The sequence below is a fragment of the Anguilla rostrata genome, chromosome 4, assembly GCF_018555375.3.
Source record: "Anguilla rostrata isolate EN2019 chromosome 4, ASM1855537v3, whole genome shotgun sequence".
Classification (NCBI taxonomy): Eukaryota; Metazoa; Chordata; class Actinopteri; order Anguilliformes; family Anguillidae; genus Anguilla; species Anguilla rostrata.
Window position 1 is genome coordinate 50,002,553 of NC_057936.1, and position 25,735 is coordinate 50,028,287.

A 25,735-nucleotide genomic window follows, 5' to 3' on the forward strand; every position below is an offset into this window, starting at 1 on the left:
ACAGGGCACCACAGTTTATACAATGTGCTAGTATGTAATTATTGTTTTCTACGTCACCATAATACAGCAAGCCTGTAGTGCGCTCGGTCACTTCTGCATTCACTCCTTAGCCGGCAGATGGGCCCTGATCCCTCAGTCTTACTCAAACTTTCTGGATGCCCTGTTATGCACATTATCATAGCCCTTTACTTGGGCCTCGTATTTATATACACTGTGTGTGCGTGTGTGTATGTATATATGTATATATGCATAAAATAATTGTATATAATAAAAAACATGTTATGACACAAAAATGACACAAAATATTGTAATGCATACATTTTCACTGCAGTTTAGTATGCTGCTTTTTGAAAGCTATTTCAATATGGGTGCACATGAAAAAATATTATTTGAAATGCTTTTTTTATCCAATATCTGAATTTGCATTAACTCGGTCGATGTTAATCAGAATTGAAATCTAGAATGCCGAATACTGACGTCACCTGGCAGTTTTATGAATCACACTATATTAAAGGTCTTTCTGATTATTCAAATCAAATGCTTCAGAAGCTTGTGTGGTCCACCGTAAGGCAAACAGTTCTTCTGTGGCTGCTGAAGGATCCTTGAAATACAGTAATTTCTGGCTCGTTTCATTTCATCCAAATCATCTAGTGTGCGTTTATTTTTTCCGATAGAGAAGCCATTTTATTTACTCAAAATGGCCACTGATTTGAATCTGAGCTACTTTGAAATGGAGATGTCATGTTAAACATTGAACCATTCACACGAATAACCTCTAAGAAAGATAATTACGAGGGCAATCCATCACCGCTGATGTGGATGAAAATGAACAATGAGTCGCAGCCAGCGATAGGGTGCAGCGATAGGGGGCCGGTTGGAGGTTTTGGGCGGCGGGCTCTCACGCGCTCGCCCACTGATCTAAGCGCTCCTGCCACATCGGGGCCCGCAGCCGGACTCCGCCGGACCCCCAAATGCGGCGGGGCAGCGGAGGATGACCCCAGGCCGCCCCCCGACGCAGCTCACAGGGGGGAAAAAAAACAGATTCCCCCTCTCTCCGCCGATGTGCGGCCGCTGTCCTCGCCGCTTTGATCTCCGTGGCGACGGGCGCCCCGCAGCAGATGCCCGTGCGCCTGGGCCAGCCGCTGGAGCCCTGACGTGACGGTTTGGGACCGGTGGGGGCCGCGGGCTCGCCCCCAGCAGCCAGGCCCTGTCAGGAGCAGGACGGCGGGTCAGCGGCGAGGGCCTGGGCAGGGCTGGCGGTACGGGGGGGGGGGTGCAGGGGGGTGCGGGCACGCTCCCTGGAACCCCTCCACACCAGCCCCCCAGGCTGCGGCCATTACTCTCATTAGCGAGGGGGTGGGCTCCCTGCCTGATGGAATCACGGTCTGCGAGACCCGCTCCTTTCAGCTCCGCCAGGCACGCAAAGCATTGTGGGAATCCACCAGCCCCGCCCCCTCTGCACAGGACACAAAGGCCTCCCATTCCTGTGTCACTGGTCTTCTCACTAGCATCATTACACACAGACCTTCTCTCGACCCTGGATACTAATGAAATTTAAACAGAGCACTCAATGCCTTCTTGCCATACATATAACATAAACATTTAAACAGTCTAGATCCAATCAACATTTGTCCTTAACTCTGACTAAATAAAAGTTTGAATTTCAGAAACTGTTATCCAGCTCCAAAATTTAACTTGCCACCTGCGTTTGTGATTAGATCACTTTAAGCTAATTTAGTTGTAGGCTTTACAGATGAACATGCTGCAGTTTATACTGCAAAAGAAAGCGCCAGCCAATATTGCAGAGGGAGATCTCCTGAACCTCTTTACAGAAGGTGGTTTTGTGTGCATTTCTCATGTGACCGGAGGTCATCAGCTGTGTCAGATTGGTCTCTTCTCTGAAATGCAGCGGCACTCACAAACGCATTCCTCCCTGACCCTCAACAGATGTTGCATCATCTCTAAAAACTCAACAATTTCTCTCTCGTCTCACAGGCAATCACTTAACGAAGCGTCATCCAAATCCATCCTTAAATTTTTCATTTATCCAGCTGTCAGCACACACAGGGGCGGTCCCAAAACCTCTCTCCCACCCCCCAGTGGCACAGGTAGCCAGAGTCACAGTAACTAGCAATAGAGGTTCACTGTACATTACCTGAGTAGCTATTGAACACAAGATCATTCACTCCACACAGCAACTGTACAGCTTCCTGTTCCTGTGCTTAAAACTGTAGAGAAAAGAATCAAAGAAAAGTATTTTCAGCACTACAGCAGTGCCAAGGAACATTAACATCTTTCTACTATGTTGGAATTATAATAAGTAATCAAATTTTAAAAATTAGCCAGGTAATTCTGCCAAAACCTTAAATATACTGGATATGAAAATGAATAATAAGAATAATGATAATGAAGCATACATATTTGGTTTTAAATCATTGAGATTTTATTTGATACGCTTTGCCATTATTGCTAACTGGGAGGCATAATTGTTTGAGACTTATAACAGTACCCAAGGCAGCACATACACACAGTGAATGTGTTACATATAATGTTGAGGATTTACAATAGATCTGCTTAATCTTTTTAATGTAGTGAACATTCAAGTTATGGTTTCCAATAGGTGAACACTGATAACCTAGGAGAAGCTGAAGCACAAACATGTTACACAGGGAGATACAGTTTTGGCAGTTCAAAGTATGAATACCTTGATAACACCATCTGGTCATTTAAAATGATACTGATATCAGACACATTTTAAATGATATTACATTCATTATTATTTTCAGACTGTTTTAAAACTGAAAGATTTGTGCATGGCAGACGGTGAAAAAAATAACATACAATACTGTACCATTGTGTATTACACAACACACTCTGTACCAAATTGAATTATTTAAACAGGCATTACATTGGTATTTGACAGTATAAATATTTGCTGGCTTTTCTGCTGCTAGTAATGTATGTCTACTTCAGTAGATAATACTTTCCCTTTATATATTTTATGAAATACTTTCATGCTTCAAAAAAAAAGAAAAAAAAAACAGGCATGGAAAACACTCACAATGAGTTATGACCAAGCGTTGTCGCTTTTAAAATGAATCAATGGCACTAAAAGTAAAAATGCCAATATAATTAAAGTTAAAAGAAAAGTCTATATAAGCACCTGTTAACATGCAATCAACTACTTTTTTTTAAAATAGAGTACATTCCCACACATTAACCATGGCAAGAATCACACACAGACCTTCACACAGACAGGGTCTGTGACTGTACAGACTTATCTGACTGAACGGTGCACTAATACAGAGGTTCTCTGTGCAATGGCTGGTGCCCCAGGATAGCACTGTGTCCACTGGCTTTGTGCAATACCGTACAAAAAAAAAACCATTCAAGGCAACCAAGAACACCAGGCACCGGTTACATATCAACTGCCCTGATCTGAAAAAGCTTCTACAGCATTTATGAAAGTGGCACGGACGTGTTTGTGACTGCTTAAGCTTTAAGGACACCGTTGGCTGCACACACAAAAAAAAAATCAAACTATTTTAATTCAGAAGAAAGGCTTTCAGTTTGCACAGGAGATAACACTGAGGAGGTGGCATGCACGAAAAGCACATTTGGCAAGCGAGCGGCTCCTGTCCATCAATCAAGCACAGAGTCTCGCTGAGGGTACAGATAAAAGGGCAGCACACGGTGAGCACAATTACACGGGGAATTTCTGATCTGATCTTTTTTTTTAGGCAGGCTCGCGATGAGAGTAGGGGACTCAGGGGAAGAGTATTATGCAAGTGGCTGAAAACGACACGAAATGAAAAGCGCTATGGAGGCTACATGAACAGCGTTGCTGCTCGAGCTAAAAGCTAAGTGCTACACATGGCAGCAACCACAGTTCATAAATTCATACCTAAGCCTGTCAATTCCCCAAGTTTTACAGATATAATCAATCTTTGTTTTCAGCATATATTTACAGGTTTATTGCGGTTTATTTTCACAATGTCTCTCGCACACAGCTCTCAAATATACCAATTTAAAAATGGAAACAAGTGAATCAGCAAATTGTTTTAAAGGAAACCAATAAAGAATAGCAGAATGTACCCTCATTTCATGTCAGAACAACAAAACTATATAGCGCCCTTTAGCTGGTTATATTTTAGGAACATTACATTACATGTAATGTAATGTAACATACACTCATTTTATCCAAACAAGTACAAGTCTACATAACACGCTAAAACAAATAACCCCCATATTATCCAGACTATGTAGTTGCTTGGAAAATTCAACCTGTTGTATAAACATACAACAGGTCGATTACATTCAAAAGTGATTTCATTCATTGTTCTAGTTATATCAATTTTTTTTCATATGCTGGTAAATTGAAGTTCATTAGAAATCCTTGATAAGCACTCACTTCACAAACACATCCAATCCTGGCAAGCCTACTCACACTGCTAGTATGAATAGAATACTGTGGGGCACATTTCATTTCCACATCACTTATATTAGAGGAAGAGAGAGAGGTAATGCAGTGAGAATAAAGGTACCTATTGCCACAGCTCCTCGTCTAATACACATCAGCAGCAATTATCTTGTTCTTTCAGCTAGATAGCAGCAATTGTTTTTTTTATTTAATTTCTACAAATACAGGGGTTACGCATTAAAAAGCACAGAGCCGCTGCAGCGATTACAATCTGCACCACCGATAATACAGCGGGTGTCCTTGGAGAACTGAAGGTCTGAACGGAGGGGAAAGCTCAAGGAGCTAGGGAATACAAAGACATTAGGGGCACATGCTGAAAAGTTAAAAAAATAAAATAAAATAAAAAACATGCAAGTAAAACATGCATTGGACAGAGGAAAAAATTATTTAAAAATCTAAAATTAAAAATCTGCGGATTAGAAAATAACAAATGAACTAAGTGAAAGTTAAATTCAAAATTCCACAACATAAGAGCAACAAAACTCATGCAAAAAAAAAAAAATTAATTAAAAAAAAAAAACATTCAAAACATTCCTTGCTCGACCCGTTTCATCAGTGTGCTCTGCCACATTGCTCAAGGCTCCACTGCAAGCCCACGCTAAAGCTTCTATCACAACACGTTTCGGACTTTAGAGAAATAGACCAATAAAAGAACCGGAGACATATTTTTTGATTTACAGCCCACGTAAATAAAGTGGATGAGGATCCTGTTCCAGCGCGGACCCTGCTCTAGATCAGGACCCTGCTCTGAGCCTGGTGGTGGCGCTCTCCCCCTCCAGTGGCTCTGTGCAGAATGGACGCGGGCAGCACGGCATGCGGATGTTGCGGGTGTGTGCCCGTTCGAGATCACTGCGAGCCGCGCCCGGCGGTCCGGCGCCGCGGCGACTCGCGGCCCCCGGAGCGGACAGTTACCCAGAGGCCCCCGGCGGCCGCACTGTCACCAGTAGAAGGAGCGGGACAGAAAGTTAGCGGCGGCGCTCAGCCAGCCCACGCCATCCTGCATGGAGCCCACGCGCGACACCGCCTTGTCCAGCCCCCGGGAGGGGCTCTCCTCCTCCGGCAGGTAGTCGGGGAGGTCAGTGTTCTCCTCCACCACCACCAGGACATCCTCCTGGAACGGGACTATCACCTGACGCACACAGGCACAGACACACACAGCTTAGCCAGCCGGAATGAATGCATATTTTGAGCACTAAATGTATTTTTATCTTAGTTAAGTCTTCCAGAATATTTTCCAGTGAAGTGAGACACCAGAACAGGAAGTGTTTGCATCTTTTTTTTTTTACAATTTTTAAAAATAGTAAATTGTCCCATTCTGAAGTACTCCCACAGATCTTTCATTAACTCAAAAGCTACTGTGTGTAACATCCTCTCGTTTGCACTGTCTAATGATAATTCATCCAACTCTGCCATCTGCTGGCCAACAGCAGAACAGCAGGCCTGACAGACGCAGCAATGCGGTACCAGGAGCTACTGCCTCAGCACTTGGACGTTTCAGGTCGAGGCTGCGCACCTCCAGGTGGCGAACGTCCTTCCAACAGTACACGAGGAGTAGTAATTTAATTATGGCAGAAGCGCTGCCTAAGCGGGTCCCTGCGTGGGCGCGTGGGGGCCCGCGGGCGGCCCGCGGCTCTGACACGCCGCTCCCAGGCCCTACGCGTTGCCTGGGACTGATCACGTCGCCGGGCGGCGAGCGAGCGGCTCTGCGGGCCGGCTGAGGGGAAAACACCCCGGGCAGACAGACCTCATGAGCTCAGCACGTCAAGCTGCATCTCTCTCATCTCTCACCACGGGGCTGAGGAGAGGCTGACAAACCAGCGGTTACCTTCGCTGGCACGCGGGCCCCAGCCGAGACCTCAACCAGCCTGGAGAAGCACTCTGCTTCCAGGGGGAGTAAAGATCAATGGCCTGGGCCACAGAGCTCTCGGCTGCCTGTTGTAACGCTGCCCGTTCACATTCTGCGATGGGCAGCAAACCCCCTTGACCACTGCAAGATGGTGACGGATACAATGGTGAACATTCTGGTCACCACTGAAGCCGTTTGAGGCATCAAGTGCTATTGTGAAGGGATGCTGGGTGCCAGGGACACTTTTTGACCATAAAAGGTCAAGCGCATTCAACAATGTTGTCACAACTGGGGCGATATATCGGGGCGATATAGCTCAGGAGGTAAGACCGATTGTCTGGCAGTCGGAGGGTTGCCGGTTCTAACCCCGCCCTGGGCATGTCGAAGTGTCCTTGAGCAAGACACCTAACCCCTAACCTCTAACTGCTCTGGCGAATGAGAGGCATCAATTGTAAAGCGCTTTGGATAAAAGCGCTATATAAATGAAGTCCATTTACCATTTACCATTTACAACTGAAAATCTGGGATGATACTCAACTGTACTGAAAGCTCTACTGTATCTGTGTATGTGCCTTGCAGTATAACGGACTACTCACCTCATCACCTTCCTCACTCTTTACCACTTGCTGAGCCTTCATGACTTTGGTGGAGGCGATGGCAGTGCCCAGGGCCTGTGGAACAGAAGATCCAATTTAGTCCCGCCCACCAGCCCCACCCTGTCCCACAATGCCTAGTACTGACTGGAAGGCCCGATGCCCAGACTCACCTCTGCCTTCAGGTCCGACCTGATCCTGACGACGCACCTCTTGACCGCCATCTGGAAGGTGAAGCTGATGACGCCCCTGATCCTCAGGAGCGCTTCTTCACAGAGGCCCCTCCGACTCTGAGACAGAGAAAGCGAGTCGGAAAAAAAAAGGAAAACCCGTGCCCCATCCGAGCCTGGTGAGCCTTCGCTGACTGAGCACCGCCCCCTCTGACCATCTCAAGCACAATTACACAGGGATGGGTGGCCTTAATTCATTATCAGCCTGCCGCGAAATCTGCTGACTTACGGAACGGGGCCGGGGCAGGTGCCGCAGACCCGGAGGGAGCACGTCTTGGGCGTAAGTGCCGCGCTGTTCAAATCCCTGACACTTAGAAACGGTGACCCTCACGCTTGGCAGCATGCGCTAAGCAGGTAGGCGCTGTGGGACCGCAGCTCGGAAGGGCCTTTATCTGCGGCGACGGGCGGAGGAGCGGGGGGGAGGGGATTACTCACGGGGTCGTCCAGGCCGTCGATGTGCAGGACCACCGTTTTGGCACGCTTGTTGGTGGCCCCCAGGAAGAACTGGGCCTTGCGCCGGTAGGAGGCGGCGCCGTCCACCTGCTCGGCCTCCGCCTTGCCTGACGCCTGAAGGATCTCGTAGATCTCCGAGGCCAGCAGCTTCGTCTCACCAGGAGTGGTGGGCCTGAAGGGGGGTTGAGTTTGGAAAGGTCCAAATCCCAAATTACCTTCTTCAACCAATGACAAATCACTGTTATTTACAACTGTCTGTCAACATGCACGCTTCAATGCAGATTCAGCCAATTTTCTGAACTTTTATGCATATTTTTGCAGTGTGAAACCCTGTAGCTTTATAAAATGGAGCGTAAGAGCGCAACATTATGCTTCAATCACAACAGGTTTCAAACCAAATTTTTGGTTAGTCATGAAAACACTCACAGAACATACTGGAAGTGAACTTGTGAAATGATGTAATGGCAAATAAAAATAAATGATAATGTGGAGAACATCTAGCACATCAGCAGGGTGTAGGTCAGAACGGATGCCATGTCTCAGCAGTGCTCATGCATTTTGCAGAGCCCTTTAAAAAGGTCATGTCTGCACCCAAAGGGAGAAGAACAATGCAGCTGTGAAGGGGGGGGGGGGGGGGGTGTTTCTGGTCTGACCGGCTTCACAGAGCAGCACTGACAGGGCCGTCGCACGCTAACCTTTCCACTGTAAAAATAGACGCCCTAACAGACTGGTAAACCATACAGGTTGCAGGGCCACACAACAACACAACCCACACCAATGCTCATTCTGATCAGATCTCTAACGAGGCCGCCAAAGCGCCTGCCCTCCAGTTGACACACTGATCCATTTGTCCATTTAGCCTACACTTTAGCCATTTTGCAGACTCTATTCATTCATACAGCTGGCATTTTTTGCGAAGTAATTCAGGTTTCATACCATACTCAAAGAGACAAAAGCAGTGCCCCACTTGGGAATCAAACCTGCAGCCTCTTTGTTGCAAGCCTAGTTCCAAAACCATTACACTGCACCACACTGCCCCCACACTGATCTTGGCCCGGCTTCACAGAACCACTCTCCCGTCTCAGATTGACCCTGGCTGCTTCTCCCGCGACTGTGGAGAAAACGTAATGCACGGGGCAATCGATGCAAGACGGAAACGGAGCGGACAGCCGGAGTCGGGGTCAACAGTGTAATAGCGTGCATAAGCATAGCAAAGCGCCATCATCGCCGTTCCCACAAATTGGACGCCGTTTTTAATGTATTGCTTTTGACAGATTGTATTCAGCTTTGCTGAGGGAGAGAGAAAGGGGAGGGGGGGGAAAAAACAGCAGCTCTCTTGGCACATTCGTACGAGGTCAGTAGTGCCAGAAGGGTTCGGAAATGCGCCCGTGGGCCGTAAAACACGGGCCATGTCACCAGCATATCATTCACGCTTCGTGACTGGAAAAGGCATCTGCTCCACAGCACAATTCCAGAGCCCCCTATAGGCTCTGAGCAAATTAAACTTACTGGTTTTGCATTTGGGTTGCAAACCGAACCCAAATAATTTACCCATTACCCTTAGAAAGGATTAAATAACAGCCCCTAAGAACAAAAAACACGTATGTAAATATGCAAATGGAGGTCTCAAAACTTTTCTTCCGAAAAAGTGGGTACAACAAAAAAAAAAGCACCTGCTCGTGAGGAACACAGAGAAACGTGGCTCGAGTCAGGCCCCAAGTCTGAGCCAGACTTTGTGCGAGAGCCCACACAGAGACTCCAGCCATGAACGACCTCTACCAAAGTCACAGAGCTTGGACTGATAAGACGGGGCCTGCTGGAACTCCGGGGCACTGTTTGACGAGCGCAACCCTAACTGAAGTGACTGGCCAGTTACAGGGCCTTCCGGGGACGAGAATCAACAGCGCGCTGCCAACTGCTGGCACGTTAGTCCAACAGCGTAATTATTAACAGCAGTGGCCTATCGCCACAGTCCCTCCCAAAACCCTCACTCGAGAACCTGGATGCCACTCCCCCAAAATATTCTGAACCGGTACTTTGACGGACCGCCCTCTAGTGGATGCTCCTGCATGACACGCTCTCGAGTGCGAACCATAGACTGTGAGAACACGGAGAATTTTGCACATGCTCACATGCCCATATGAGCCATGCATCAGAGAAACACAAGGGGGCAGCATACAATAGCGCAGACTTTGCTTTACAACTATTTTCCCCCCAAAAGTTCCTCAAAGGAAAAGCACACCGACTCATCATCAAAATTTTATAAAGAGCTAATTCGGATGAAACAGCAAATCATCTCAAAAGAAAACAACAGGTCAACCACGCACTGTCAAAAACCTAATATCAACAACATCCAAATTCTCCTGTGAAAAATGAATTTCTTGCTATGGAATTTTGCAGACTAAACCTGTTACATGCAGTGGCATTCTTCTGGGGGTCGGGGGGGGGGGGGGGGGGCATGTATTATAATTCTGCAGGGGGGTTCATGCATTGGCATTCTGCAGGGGGGGGGGAGGGTCCATGCATTGGAATTCTGCAGGGGAGACTTACTTCTGCATGACATTCTGCAGACTCAGCATCATCCCCAGCTCGCCCTTCATCTTCTCCCTGTTGGCACGGCATTCTGCCAGGTAGCGCAGGGCCTGGGGAAGGACACAGCCGCACGCTAGGGGTCACGCCCGCACACGCCAGCAGACGACACCCAGCACTGCGCAAACCAGCGCAGACGATGATACAGCGCCCCCAGGGGGCACACAGCTGTCCTGCAATAATGTGTGCATGTGCCTGACTGAGACCAGAGCACTGTATCCAGCCCCGCATGCACGGTTTGGTGGTTCAATTACACTTTAAGCAACTGACAACCTTCTCAATGTGCGCGTCTTCACCAGCTCCTCAACAAATCGCTGGGCACGCTGGTACAAATCAACAGGGCCCAGGGCTGATGACCTCAGTCGGCTGCCTGCATTAACATGTTGCCGGGTAAATACGCGGTGTTGATATTTCTGCTGAGCATGCGTGCTGTTGCCTGTTCGCTTGTCTGTTGTGGCCCAACAGCATTAAGCAGTAGGGGGAGTCACATGATGCTTTTAGGCGTTAATCAACACAGCCAGAGTGCCTGGCATCGCTCTGATGGAAACACAGTGCTTGTGTTTCCATGCACACAGATGACCTCGATTTCATAGCTAAGCAATAGAACGCAGAAGCACCAAACATCACCTTCATCTACGTACAACCATGCATCCATTCATCAGTCAGAACATATACTTTATTGTATTGATTATGTGTATTTAACGGGTCGGGGACAGTCAAGACTAATTTCACCTGTAGTCCCTGGGAAGGTTGATAGTCTTATTCTATATTCTTCCTCCCTGAAGACACAGTTTCTTCTACTCAGCTGTGTTCAGTTTAGTTACCTGTCTCACAAAGAATCAGTGCTTCTTTTACACCAGAAACAAAACGAAAGCACACAGCAAGTACATCCATATCAAATATTTCTGATGACACAGATGCAATGGCCAGATTCCCTGTTGAACATGCTGACAAACTGCTAAAAAACCCCAAAATATGACAAAGGACAATGTGTCCCAGCATTATTAGAGAACCAAAACATAACCTTTCACCCATGTCACTGTTTCATCTCTTTTGGAAAAACTAATACAACAATTTGCCCACATAATCCAATGCCATGACACCTACTGTAGCACAGAATCACAAAACAAATCTTATCAACTTGATTAGTGACTTCTAGGATAATAATTTAAATCCAATCCAAATGGTGATGCAAGTACAGTAGTGAAGTGCTGTGTCTTATGGCCGCAGGTTACAGTAGATTACACAGGGTTAACAAAGATGTCAGGAAGAGACTGATGTGACACAATCTGAAGAACACGTCCTTGTTGTGCATGAGTGCCTTACCAAAAGTGCAGAGTAGACCACCTGTGGGTTGGGGTGGTCCAAGAACAGGATGAGGCCTGGCAGGCAGCCTTGATCCTGGACAATCGGTCGCCTGTTGAGGGGATCAGCGGCTAGGTCCCGCAGCTGGTTCACCACGGCAAGCGCGTCCGGCTGCCCGCTCATCATGTGGTCACTCAGTGTGCCATGCACATGGAAACTGGCTACCTGCGCTATAGAACAGAAGCATCAGCACTGACCAAGAAACCTTAAACCCCCCAGTCAACAAGCTATGTCAAATGAAAGGTAAGATAACTGGCTAGGAACGTAGGCTAACTACTTAGCTACCCACAAAAGCATTAGAAATGGAACATTTAGCTGATTAGCTAGCTATCCACCAAAACCAGTTGGATAGCCAATTGCATTCAAGTGGACTGCTAGCTAACTTTAGCCAATAATCTTTTCACCCTAAGCACAACGAGCTGCACTATGGAGTCAGATCCCAAGCTGTAGCAAAACTAGCATAGTTACTAGCTAACGTTAGCGATGTATCACTTTCTCGTGCCAGCAAGGCCACACTACATTGGCTAGCTAGCCTTGCACTCCAGTTGTTGCGACATTGCTGTACACCCACATTTTCAGTCAGCGTAGCTAGCTACCAATCGCAACCTAAAGCAGCACTGTTAACTTCAGCTAGGTATTAATTAGTTATATACACATAATGTCATGTCCTACCTCACGGATCCCTCTTCAAATAACCACAACAGACAGCGTCAAGGTCAGAATAGAAGAACAGTAATAGTAAAGTGATAATCAGATTAATACCGTTGTTGCGCTGTCACCCTTAGTAATTAAACGCAGAAATTACAAAAGGGCAATGCAACCGATAGTCCGCTGGTTAGTCCAATCTTTTTTCTTTTCTTTTTTTTTTTACAATCTATAGGCTTCCCACCTTCCACGTTTTCAATTGGACAGCCCAACGCGAAACACCCTTAAATACCAGCCAATCAACGAAATCTTTCTTGAAAAGGAAAACGTAATCACAACACTACCACAGTCCTGAGACGGGTCTGGCAGTGTGGCAGCAACTTCAGAGACCCTCCCTCTAGAAAATCTCTGGTAACCACTTGGGTGTGGGTACAGTTCTGTGCTCACTACCACTGGTGTGTGTGTTCTGCGGAGATCCAAAGACACTGGCGTGTAGCTACGTATGGTTGCGACAGTAATCATAAGAAGGGGAAAGGAAAGAGACAGAGAAGGGTAGTGAGAAAAACTTATTGTATAATTATTTTGGGTGACAATAGCAGGTGATATTTTACTTGAGACTTCTGAGACTGAAAAGGATTCCAGCCACCTGTTTATTTGTTAATTTTAGGTTACCTGCTGCAAAAAGCCTGTGAGTGTGAAGAGAAGGAGGAGGAGAAAAGGAGAGGGGAAAGAGGGGCTAAGAGTGAGCACGTTAGTAAGAAGAACCTATATTGCATAACATCTAAAGCTGAACTGGCAGCTGATCTCCTGTGTGGTACCGTCATGTTTGAACTGAGAGCATGCAGACAATGTTTACTGGCTCTTGATTAGCTCTCTATTGTCCTTAAATTGGTTCTGATGTTCCTTAGATGGCTATTACAAAGAAGTCATAATGTGAAATTAGCAAAACTGGACTGGCATCAGATATTCAGGTCATAAATGAAACAGGAAACACCCATTTTAAATAGTTTAATAGTCTTTTGGGCCGCTAGTGTGGACACGGCATTGACTCTAACAGCAACTGAAATCCTAAATCCTATGGTACTATTTTACAGCAAAAAAATAATCCCTTAGCTAATGGAAATGAAAAACACTGCCATATTCACTTTTCCAGAATATCCTTTAAATGCTTGATTACACTCATATCTGGTGAGTGATAAAGCCATTACCTACTGTATGGATAGCATCAGTATCATGCTTCTCAACCCGCTGAGTAACAAATTATGCTCTGTGGACTGGGACATTGTCATCCAGAAAAACACTCTTTGTAGGAAAAAAGAATCTTTCACACAGTTTTAATATGATCGATTTAAACATTGCTTTTAAGGGCATGTGTAACCCAAACCATTCCAGAAGAAGAAAATAATTTCACATATTTTGTCATGATGGAGGTTGAATACATAACTTAAGAGGTCGCCCATTTGGCTTTGATTTTTAAAGTGATATCGGAGAGGGGTAAGGAGAAGGAGGGGGTAATGAGAAGGAAGATAGGGAGAGAAAAGTATAGAGGGTGAGTGGAAAAACATACATTGTGTCATGATGAGCTGAGTTGGCAGCAAATTATATGCATTACATTGCTGTGGCATAATTTTAACCAGAAGTATGTAGGCTACAGTCTTGGTATCCCCGCAGTAAGCCAGCAGCGAACTAGGAGTTAGATTGAAAGGAGCAAAGTGTGTTTGTGTGTGGCGGGGGGGCGGGGGGGGGGAGATATAAAAAGGACCAGAGACTCTTCATTGACTACTTTGCACTGTCAGGTTTTCGCTAACGATTCATCAACTTAATTCATCACTGATGGACAGTGACTGGAAGGAGAAAGGGAGAAGGAGAAAAATAAGTAGAAAGTAGAAAGAAAGAGTGGGTGGTATAGGTAGGGAAAAGTTGAACCTTGTTGTGTAATAAATAGGTTTTATTTGAGGACCCACAAGAAAAGAGATATTTAATCCAAGAAATATCGATTGGTCGGGAAACCTAGGACTCTTGAGAGATTTAACCATATTTTATCCACAGAGATAGAGAAGGTTGAATTTTTCCAGAATTTCCCCATGGAATTTTCAATCACGTGTTACCTACTTCGACGTTCATTGGTCTAAGAAACTGCGGGTCCACCCACACGCCGACGTAGAGGTTGGAGTGTCTTAGGACTTTGGAGAACACCATTCTGCATGGATGTCGACGTTGAGAGTAACATTTAGTAAGTAATGTCTCATATTATTTACATAGACAGTTACTTATTTCGACATCACGCTATATCACTTTGTTAAGATCAAACTGACAAATTAATCAGTATTTTAAATTGGTAGTCTAGGTGGAGATATGGCCATTATTTTAGTTTTTCCGTTACCTGGTCTTTACCCTGCTAGCGTATTTGCTACCCTTGACAAACTAACGAAAGACTCGAATCGTGGATAAAATAGTTTTCAAGGTAGTCTAAGCCGCTAAGTAAAGAATCGAAAAGACACGATTATCTCTCCAGCTAATTTAACTAGACATCACTCAAGTTAATTACCTAGCCAGTTAACGTTACAATTCCCGGCCTTTGGCTTTACTTGGTCGAAGACACATTGTTTCCATGATACATTGCGCGCACTCAGTTAACGTTGGCTAGCTAACTAGCTAGTGCTAAGTAATAACGAAACTGACAGGCAGCAAGCCGGGCAGAAAGGCTTTTTGTTTGAATGTGGTCATTATCATTGTAAAATATTTCAATTAGCGTTTAATAAACTGCCAAACTGGCTACTTTACCTTTATGTCAGCTAGTCACGGATACATAGCTGTTAAATAACTAACGTTATTTCCGGCTATCTTTTGTTGTTTTTCTGTTCATTGTAACGTTAATCGTTGTTATGTTTCAAGTCAATAGATAGGTGACAAAGTTAACTAATGAACGTTAGACTAACGAACCTCGCAAAATGCTAGCTAGCTAACATATAACTGAGGGAAATCGGTAACGTTATCTAACTAGCTTGCTTGGATTGCAATAGAACCTATTAGCGAGGTGGCTAAATAGCTCTCACTACTGTTGACAGTTGTTTTTGTTTTGTCTTTTTACTTTTCTGACCGTGCTAATAAAAAACAATGGTTTGTTCTGAAACTGCTCTTGTAACTTTAGGCAGTGCAAGTTTTAATGTTTTCATATTCCTGAGAACAAAAACACTGCTATTCATTAAGCCCTGTTCATGCCAGTGAGAATAAACGGGCTAGCTGAAAGCGAAAACAATTAAAATAAAGGGTCCGAAGCTAATTGTCTAGCTAATTATCTTTTTGTTATAATGGACGAACTAGATTCTTGAATCTTTTCAATGAATTTCAAAATCAGACCTTGTGGCCACAACAGGTGAGTTGTTTATTTTCGCTGTTGTGTTACGTCACTGCGGCAACTTGGATGAAGACACTGATGATAATCCCTTCCGTGCCCAAGAAACTAGTAGCTAACGTTATTATGATCCGTAGTATTTTTTACTGATCCTACAATTTGCTGCTAGAAATGTACCAAACTGTCACTGCATTAACAGAACGAGGACTTTGATTAGAGCTGACCACATTTATCTGCTGATATGCATTTCTGTGACCATTTTATTGTCCTGACCACCTGTTTCTTTGCTGTTTTCAGAGGTCTACAACTACCTAGACAGTCATGCCTTGCTTCACAATGCTATTAACCGTAACTGTAGTATGCTGAAGATGTACCTGTTTGGCTGCTGTTCTAACTTTGTGTTGGGCGGGCAAAGATAAGATGACCAGGGAACATGCTGGAATCGAAATGGACCTCGTAAGTAATGTTATGTTTTATTGTTTTTTAGTTTGATTTATTGGAAAACATATATTTGTTCATTTATAAATCACTGGGTTTGTAAATGCCTAACATTCAGGAAACAGTATCTGTCATCTTGAAATGTTAAAAATTGATTTATTGAATAATTCAGTGATCATACAATATGCATACAAATGATCATACAAATGTATCAATATACATTAAATGATTATACAAACATACATACACCCAGTTATTAATATAAAAAATTATACGGTAATGTATTTTGTTGTCTTTCAGGCTTTTGGATCAGTTAAGCCTTATGGGTCCTCTCGGAGTATAGTTAGAAGAATTGCTACGAGCCTTCCTCTGAAACCTTGCCCTCGTGTTCACTTTCAGGTATGGAAGTGTGCCTGCACTGCAGTGTGTTAGGTTAACTTTGGCCTGCTTCACAGCCAGTTTTTTCTACTTTCACACAAGCAACTGATATTACAATTATTCCCATCTGACTGAAGACAAGCTCTTTAAATGCACTGTGAAATGAATTTGGTGGAGGGTGGGGGGAGGGGGGGCACAAGATATGATTACTCAGCTCCAGAACACTCCCACTCATATTCCTGTCAATGGTATATAATGGGACATTTAGTATTCATTTTTTTATCACAAGCTCCAGCATTCGTGTAAAACTTTTTTTTTTTTTTAACTTGACAGACTTCAGAAATAGCCTTTCTAGATTGACAAATAAATTGGTACAGCACATGTATTATAGAAATGTTTACTGGCTGAGTTTGCATTTGACCTCTATATGCATATCTGAAATTTTAATGCATTGTTTAAATGACAAATACTGTGAGGACATAACACACTATTAACAAAGATACTGAATTCTCTGTCTTATTTGCTTCTCTACATTTCCTCAATTTACGGACCAGCTACCTTTACTCTGGTATTGTACTCTAAGCATTTTCTTATGCTGAGAAAATGGCTGCATTTTAACTGCGCGTGCATGTGTGTGTGTGTTTTACTTGGACTCACATGGATAAATGATTTTTATGTTTTTGAAAATATGAAACCTGTCCATATTAGCAATAGGCATGTTATGAATGCGCTTTGCTTCATGTTGGTCTTTGCAGTGTCTCTTCTGTTTCTTACTGTCTGTGCACGCGAGTCCAGTGCTGCTGTCAGCCTGGAACCTGTCTGGATTACAGTGCTTGTATCGTTCTGCTAGCCTTGTTTTGCGTTGTCCGTTTAGTTCTATGCTTAAGCTCCAGTCTGCATGAACGCTTGCCAACATTGCATGCCTGGTTGCACATCAGATTCACCACACTCTTGCATGCTGCCTATACATGGAACAATCTGATTAACCACAGAGTATTGTGACATTGCTTGTACGCACTAATGAATATGGTGACGCGCTTTTCTGCTTGGCTCTCTGTCTTTGACATGGCCTGTTTTACTTAAAGGTGGGGTGCTGTTTTTTAATGTACTTTTTGAAAATTTCTCAACTAGTTTTCGGACATATATACACACAAATTAGCAGTCTTGATTGGAAGGTGCTTAAAGCCCTATACACATTCAGACATACAAGTGTCCCATATGGCTACAGTGGCTCGGTGTTTAGAATGTTCTGGAAGGTCGAGGGAAGTCTCCATTCCTCTGACTGCACCCCACCTTTCCCATTCCTTTCTGTTGTGACAGTCAGCAGTACTTGTCTGTCTCTGTCTCTCTCCTTCCCTCAGTGCTTTCTCTGAGGAATGCAGCTTACCTGCGCTAGGTCAGTTTCTTCTCTTACCGGTTTGAGATTGCAGTGTGTTGACGTGTGTCAGCCTTTCTCTTCTTGCCTGACAAATGAGTTGGTGTTTAAAAAAAGGAAAATCCACATTTTCTGAATTGAATTATACATATTTTAAACATACTGTGCTTGTTATTCTTTACAAGATAAAATAATTCGATATAAGAATTTCAGGTACTCTAGGCTTAGGCTATATTTCTCCTCCCAATAGAGACTGGAATTGTCGTATCCATTATTTATTTTTTCATGCACCACAGTAAAACTGTATGGTTTCAGAATATTATTTGTTCTGAAACATGAAATAATTGACATCAGCTACTGGAGTTCAGTCAACCGTCAACTATATGCATGTCTGTCCTTACCATTACAACACTGGGAAGCTGGGTTCTTGATGTCAGTGGCATTTGTATTGAGTATAAAAATGTGAGGAGATTAAGGTTTGTATTGTGTATTCTTTTGTGCGTGTGTGGAAATGCACCCCATTGTCGTCATTACATAGTTTTGTTAATCAGTTCAAGTTATTTGTCTTGTGCAAAGTTTAACAGTGCAAACAGTGCAATATAAATCTTTTTTTGTGCAGTCTCTTGACTGTGTAAAACTTTACAAACAATAGAATCCCAACTGTGTGTTTTTGAACACTCACAGGATTGACCAGCTGTGCTGAATGCCCATATGAGGTTTCAAAGGTCTCATCTCCCAGACGTGTACAATGTAGACAACCAAAACAATAGAATGAAATGGCTTATGTCTTAAACCCATGTGCAGTCATCCTCATGTGCGTTTATCATTTTGGAGAAAAATTCTTTACTTTGCATCCATGGCTTTGGTCTTGGTCTTTCATATCATTTGCTCTGGCATGTATATGATACATGATGCGTTGATTTATCATTTTGTAGCACATGTTCTTTGGGCATAGCTCACAAAGCGCTTACCTGTTCCCCTGTAAACCTGTCCTTTAGCTTCATCCTTATACCGAAGGTGCCAGCAGTCTCAACAGCTCCGCTGAGCAGAATGGGTTTGTGGCCTCGCTCGCGGATGTGGCCTGGATCGAGAGGGGTGCGGGCGACACCCCCGCCAGACTCCGGTGAGATGCTTATGTGAGGCGGAGGTTATTTGGTGACGGTCCCTCAGACCTGAGATCAGCAGGACAGGCATAGTTGCGGAACGTGTCGCATTCATGACGTTGTCTTGTGTGTGAACAGGTCGGGGGCGGAGGCGGAGGCGGAGCCTGGGTTTATTTTCCGCTCCCACCAGCGCCCGGCTTCCAGACCTCTGAAGAGACAGCGGTCTCTGCCCTCCTTGCACCAGGAGGCGCTAGAGCCCCAGGCTCCGGCATTCCCCAACCAGGAGGCCATTCAGAAGATCAGCGCCCTGGAGACTGAGCTGGCCAAACTCCGGGCTCAGATAGCACAGATCGTATTGGCCCAGGAGCAGACCGCCCAGCCTGCTGGTAGGATGTTCTGTCTTCTTTAATTTTTATTTAACCTTTATTTAAGCAGGAAAAAACCGCTTTGAGTTTAAAATCTCTTTTGCAAGGGGGACCTGGCATAAAACACAAAGTTACAATGTTACACAAGACCGTAGACAAGCAGGTTAAAAAGATGAAATGGAGAAAGAGACAGCAGTGTAACAGTACCTAAAAGCATTGCAGATGTTAAGAACAGGAGTGTATTTAATTCACAGTGTCATGAATGTCTTAACTGTAATTTGTCTTTATTTTTATTGTAAGGATAGTCCCTTTCTTCTAAGTTGAATCTAAGTGGTAACAAAGCACAATTTAACAGAGCAAAATTAAACCTCAGCAGACTGACCATGTGCTGTTCATATTCTCTTACTGCTCACAGCTAATAAAGCAAAATGTGAAAATTGTTTTGATGAAAGCAGTATGCGGACAGTGCTAATAGTTATATTTTAAATTGCAATGGTTTGTTTCTGCCTTTAGATGGCATAGTTTTTACATTTAATGATTTCAAGACGAGTATAGTTAAGGCCAGTTCAGCCAAATGTTAGTATAAATACCTGTACTGTAACTTGACTGAGGTTGTCCATGTCAGTTTTATGCTTTTGAAAAAGGCATAATTCTGTGATGAAAGAGCAGTGTTGAACAATGTTTTTTCTCCTGTTGTTGTGTCTCAGTAGCTGCACAAGCTGGACCTGCTGCTGCCCCAGCCCCACCTGGAGGGGCTCCACCCCCGCCTCCACCACCCCCTCCCCCTCCCCCTCCCCCTCTACCCCCACCACCACCCCCCGGCCTTCAGCGGAGCGTTTCGGCCATCGACCTCATCAGAGAGCGCCGCGGGAAGAAGACGTCGACGCAGACCGCGCTCGACCCCGGGCCCAAGCAGCCGGAGATTCCCAGCATGCTCGACGTGCTGAAGGACATGGGCAAAGTCAAGCTGCGCTCCGTCAAGAGGTGCTGCACACTCCTTCATGCGTCACCTGCAGTCATGTGATCTCATTCAGCTGACATGCAGCTGTGCATACAGTGTTGCTCAAAGTGCAAATATGGAATACGTGTGTCCAAAACCACTAGATGGTGACAAATACAATAGTGGTGCATAAATAAGGGGAGAATGAGACTATTGCAACACTGTTGCAAAGTGCAAATATGTAAAATATTCAGAATTGTGGCATAAATGTGTGCAAAATTCAGTGAAGGTGTTAAGACGAGATGATTACAAATAAAATAGTGGTACATAACTATGCGTCGTAAGAATAATATTTTAATGTACTTTTAGACATTTAGTCTGCTCTTTTCTAGAATGACTGCATGCGTACAGATTTCGACAACTATACGCTATTTGTTAAATTCTTAATATCGGTAGTAGTAGTATTGTTGATAATAATAACATTAATAATGATAATAATAATAATGCATCACAAATAATGCCGATGATGCGAGACTGAGCGCGTTTTGTTTTTCAGTCGGCCAGAGGACGGCCTTGCCAAGCCGAAGCCCAGCGACCCCACGGACGCGGCCTCTCTCATTGCGGAAGCTTTAAAGCGCAAGTTTGCTCACCGGTACCGGAGCGAGAGCTGGAGCGAAAGCTGGAGCGAGAGCGACTTCGGGCACCCCGCTCCCAGAGCGGAGTCTCCCCCAAACACCCCCGTGGTGAGCACCCCCACCGGCCCTGCAGAACCAGTGCGCGGGTGTCACTGGCTGCGTCCTCATGTCTGCTCTCTCTCTCTCTCTCTCTCTCTCTCTCTCTAGTTTGGACAGCACATGTTGAAGCCCACGGGGAAGAAGAAGCTCCTTTAAGAGCGGGTAATCTGAGGTCTGGCCTGTCCAATCAGAGTTGTGCTCCCTGCGCGCAGTCTTCTCGGCGGGAACTCGTGACCGGACAGATGGATAAGGGACCAAGGCGACCACCACATTGTGGTGCTTGTGTCCTCGGGACAGGGAGAGGGCTTTCGCCTCTATAATATCCGCACTCGTGTACACATGCAGCCACTTAGGTTTTAACTTATTTTGTCTAAAACTCTTCTAAATCGATGCTAATTTCATAATTCTGTAAAAAATTGTATTCATTTTAAAGGTCATGAGGGGTGTTCTTGAGCATCCTCCTCTGTGATACCTGCTTAAAGACACCTTCCTGTTCTGTTTAAATGATTCCAAGGCGGGACCTGCGCTGAGAAGACCATTTTGTTTTCCATGTTTGGTCATGTTAGGTGTTTTTTTTTTTGATGAAGCGGAGCTTTGTATACAAAGGAAAGCACCAGTTGGTAATCTTGAAGTCTTTATGACCTTGAAACACTACAGGAAATGGAGGAGGAAGGGGAAATGGAGTTCAGAGAACAGACTCCAAAGCTAAGTGGTATGAACAGTGCAGACGAGAAGGTCGACTGCAGGAGGCAGCCGATCCTATTGGCTGGACAGGTATTGTACTGTGAACGTCACTGGTCTGCCTCTGAAATGTGCCTTTTGGAGGAACATTACTTTCATCTCATCACAGTTGCTGCTCACATCAGATGAGGGATTAGAGTTCAGAGCACTTTCTGTTGGTCTGTTTCATCTTGTGGAATGTTGTATTACATTTTGCTGTAAAAGTGTTTTTATTTTTATTATTTTTTTGGATGGTTTATATTTATATTTGAAGTTTTTAGGAAGTATTTTTAGTAGACTAACTACTAAAATTTTGCCAAGTAATTTATATAATTTGTGCTTCATGTTAATGATGAAATTGAAGCATTTGTGGTAAATAAATGTATCCATACATATTCAATGTGTAGGAATGTTTTGATCTGCTGACTTTGTGTAGTGTTGAAATAAGTTACCAAGAATCCACTAAATCAGTACAATGATAAGAAATGTTGCTATTTATATTTATGGTGCAAGACCGGTAAAATGAAGCACAGAATTATAGCAATGTCCTGGTCTTCTGAATTCCTAATTAAACTTGAAAATGGTAATGTCCAGTAAATGATTGGTATGTCACAGTATATTCTGACAAACAATATTCATATTGTGACATTAAATCAGCAAAATTTGCATTCCAATGCCTCCTCGTAAAATGCAGCGTCTTCAAATGCAGCCTTATCATTTTTGAGTACATACATCAGTGTTATAAAGCCAAAGACACTTGGATGCATAAATAATATGGGGGGGATTTGGTTTTTATCAAAAATAAAACTAGACCACGCAGGAGCCATAATTGTTTGAGTGACATTTTGCCTGTCCTGCACTGATAATTTAGTCATTCACAAATGGTTTCAAGGAAAATGCGTCTTAAAGAAAGGTTTGTCTGTGTTCTTTTTGTAGAACAACCAAATCATAGTCAGCCTTGGACCGGTCTAGAGTGCCTACGGCTGTCCCTGTTATAAGTTACAAAATGTTTCAATCCAGTGCACTGTGCTCAGGCTAAACGTTGGATAGTTTTCTTCTCCTGAACAACAAAGCGAATCATTAATTCATCTTCAAGCAACGTGTATTCAATTATTGAAAGGTTCTTGTGTTCATTAACCTTTTAAAAAATTTAACAGATGTGAAATCGTATATTGATACTCACTTGTCACCTGAAGTTGGGTGGGGGTGATCATCTGTACATTGTATTGAATTAAATGTTAAGTGGCATGTCAGTATACTCTAGTTTGCTGGTGAACATTGCAAACTCACAATTTTTATTACTGTTTTTCCCCCAAGGTATTACTTGTATTGTATTTGAGACAAGGGAATATTACGTGAAAGGAATACATTTTATTTATTGCTATTACAGTGGTGTCCAACCCCCCAAATGTAATTTAAGCAACCAAATTACACGGCTAAGCTGTCTGTAAGGAATAAATGCTGGTAAGACTGGATTTAAATAAAATGATGAAAACATGTTTGAAGTCATAAATCATGGCTGTGCCTTTAAAAATGTGAAGCTTGACACCAGGCTTGAGGCATGTCCAGAATTCCACAGGTTTAATACCTGCCATTTGCTTCACTTAAAACAAGGGGGGCAGAAGTTTAGCCTCATTCATCACTCCAAATGATTCATTTCAGATTCAAAAAAATAATAATTAGCATCCATGGCTACATGTCCTCAGAGCTCATACTTTATTGAATTTTGTACCAATTTGTCAGTATTGCACACTGGTCCCTCTGAAAACAAGCAGAATGCACACCCCCCCTTGTAAGTGTTCACTTATGACCTGGTGACAGGGCCCGACAAGTTCTTCACAAAATTACTATTGGTTGGGAGTTCTGAAATATGCAAGTGCTGTCAAAAGAGAGATGTTAAAATGTATCTGGATGCACAACTGGCAAGTCTGTTTTCACAATTTTACCGCATTTTCTCATGCTTTACCGGTTTTAGATTAGAATTTTGTTAATTGAAATAAAGTTGAAAGATGGAAGTTTGTCAACTTGTTTTATTAATCAAAATGTAACTGCAACAGGCATGTATCAAAAGGTCAATACAGCAAAGCCTTTACAAAATGGCTTGACACTGACGTCTTCTCCCCAAAATGGCTGTTACAACAAATTGTAAACAGGTTTTCATCAACAGTCTGACAGCAATTACAAGAGAAAATACAAATTGGCTAAAATAAGCACCTGGTATCGTTTTAAAAAAAAACAAAACAATTATAAAAGCAAAAAAAAATAAACAATTATAAAAGCAAAACGGGAAACCACTATACAAACGATACCAAAAATGTAAAAACAAAATGGAATGTGATGTTAAAAATAAATCACTCGAATGTTTAAAAAAAAAAAAAAAAAAAAGTCCACACCAAAGGCAATACAGTTGTACAGTGCATTTAGAGAACAAGACACGATGCACTTGAAAGTAAGAGCTGGTTTGGTCACTTAGCTTTGTGCATAGTTAAGGCATCAGTATCAGTCTTCCAGGTTTGCATGTTCACACACAGCTGTGACAGTCGGGAGGCTTCAGCGAAAGTTACTTCCTTTTAAACGTGGCGATGAGACGGGGCCAGCCAGCAAACCGCAGGGTCCCACCCGCTCACAACTTCATCCAGAAAGGTTGGCAAAAACCCTGAGAGAGGTCTGTGTTTTAAACAAACGTTCCTTTTCTTTTAAATTCAGATCTGCGGCATTCTCGTAAAAAGTGGTTTGTTCAAGTGTTGAAAGGCAGCGATGTCTGCATGCTTCGCCATCGCTGAAAGAGCGACAATTTTAAAAGTCCGATACCTAGAGGAAGAAGCGCACCTCCTCGGTCACCTCGGAATTGAAACCTGGGCTGTGTGTGTGTGTGTGTGTCCAAATCGCATCGTTTCACAGTGCAAGAGAAAAACATAATGAAGCACATGAGGCTTTTATGGCATCTGGTGCGCTGGATTGAGCTGCGGTCGAAGTTTGTTCTGTAGTTCATCGAAAGGGAAAAAAAAAGCGGCTCTTCAAATCTGTGCTTTAAAGGCAAATTACAGAACCGACTTCATTCCTTTTCTTAATACACGTAACAAAAAGACACCTGTAAACAGTCTTCAGAGGCAGCAAAACAATTGGGCTCTTCAGAGTTTTTTTTTTTTTTTTTTTTCTCTTAACGAGGAAGATTTGTTGCAAATGCATCATCATTATCATTCCAGGCTTTCTATGCAGCCTTTAACTCAGTATCTGAATACTCAAGGTTTTACAAATCACTTTCAAAGCAATTAAAACTAAATTGTTTTCAATGGCACTTTTACCTAGAACCAGGCATCTGGTATGGTGTTCCCTTTCGTTCTCCATTAAAAGGGCGGTGTGTTCAATTAGTAATGCCAGAAAAGTACAAGGTGGGGGGGAAAATAATAAATAAAACTCACAAAATACAGCAGAAGCCAAATGAGGTATCTATGCATTGCTCTGTGTCAAGGGAAAAAAGGGGGAGGGGATTTAAATAAAATAAATAAAATCAGTGGTTTTATCGAAATGGGAGTCAATGCAACTACAATGTGGTGACGGTGTTGCGCTGGGTGTGGAAGTAGCCGTTCAGTCCACAGCAGACCCTCCCACCGGCCCGCCCCCTCTCTGCCGAGGGGCTGGGCCTGTCGGGCGAGTCAGGACTCTTTGCTTCCCTGAGGTAAAACTTTGGAGTTTGTGTCGTCCGCGGGCGTCGGCGCGGTTGCGGTCGCGGCGGAGTCCGTCCCCTCGGCCGCCCCCGCCCGCTCCTGCAGCAGCCCGCTCCAGCTCGCCTTGTTCAGGCCCAGGTAGCCCAGCATGGTCCGGGACAGGCGCGTGTCCGAGAAGCGGGCCCACTCGGCGAAAAGCGGCTCCACCACGTACGTCATGAAGCCTGCGCGGGGGGGGGGGGGGCCACAATGACCGCAACTCTGGAGACAGCTTTACAACAGCGACAGAACCCAGCGTTAAATAAAGAGTTATATAGAGCACTGCAAAAGATCAACGACTGTTACATCAGCTTCATTTAGCCAAATCAGGTGATGGAACGGATCGTGGTTGTTGGCAACAGGTTTCTCACAAACAGAAGTCTAGCAGCTAGAGCAGCTCTGACACATTTGAAAAGCCA

The 25,735-nt window shown here is 44.0% G+C and overlaps 3 protein-coding genes across 8 annotated transcripts in view; 1 reads left to right on the forward strand and 2 right to left on the reverse strand.

Moving 5' to 3' along the window:
* Positions 1-2,420: 2,420 nt before the first annotated feature.
* On the reverse strand, positions 2,421-11,682 carry LOC135253565 (armadillo repeat-containing protein 1-like). Its single transcript, XM_064333001.1, has 6 exons — positions 11,518-11,682; positions 10,153-10,244; positions 7,585-7,774; positions 7,093-7,209; positions 6,923-6,997; positions 2,421-5,609 (listed from the first exon to the last, which is right to left on the reverse strand). Exons 1-6 carry the CDS (start codon positions 11,680-11,682, stop codon positions 5,418-5,420), a joined length of 831 nt encoding a protein of 276 aa, XP_064189071.1. The 3' UTR covers positions 2,421-5,417.
* Positions 11,683-12,476: 794 nt separating this feature from the next.
* mtfr1 (mitochondrial fission regulator 1) lies at positions 12,477-23,900 on the forward strand. Of its 3 annotated transcripts, XM_064332998.1 has the most exons (9): positions 12,477-12,612; positions 14,277-14,434; positions 15,854-16,012; positions 16,295-16,393; positions 18,746-18,870; positions 18,989-19,236; positions 19,923-20,199; positions 20,712-20,898; positions 20,998-23,900. In XM_064332998.1, exons 3-9 carry the CDS (start codon positions 15,977-15,979, stop codon positions 21,043-21,045), a joined length of 1,020 nt encoding a protein of 339 aa, XP_064189068.1. In that variant the 5' UTR covers positions 12,477-12,612; positions 14,277-14,434; positions 15,854-15,976; the 3' UTR covers positions 21,046-23,900. The 3 variants fall into 3 exon arrangements, with proteins under 3 accessions (XP_064189068.1, XP_064189067.1, XP_064189069.1); XM_064332997.1 differs by lacking the exon at positions 12,477-12,612 and having other exon boundaries at positions 13,966-14,434; XM_064332999.1 differs by lacking the exon at positions 12,477-12,612 and having other exon boundaries at positions 13,966-14,434; positions 19,926-20,199.
* The window catches only part of pde7a (phosphodiesterase 7A), a 32,797-nt gene continuing 30,053 nt past the window's right edge, over positions 22,992-25,735 (reverse strand). For all 4 annotated transcript variants that reach the window (XM_064332994.1, XM_064332993.1, XM_064332996.1 and 1 more), the window contains exon 13: positions 22,992-25,501. In XM_064332994.1, coding sequence (XP_064189064.1) covers positions 25,266-25,501 — 236 coding nt within the window. In that variant the 3' untranslated portion in view covers positions 22,992-25,265. The remainder of the gene's footprint in view (positions 25,502-25,735) is intronic.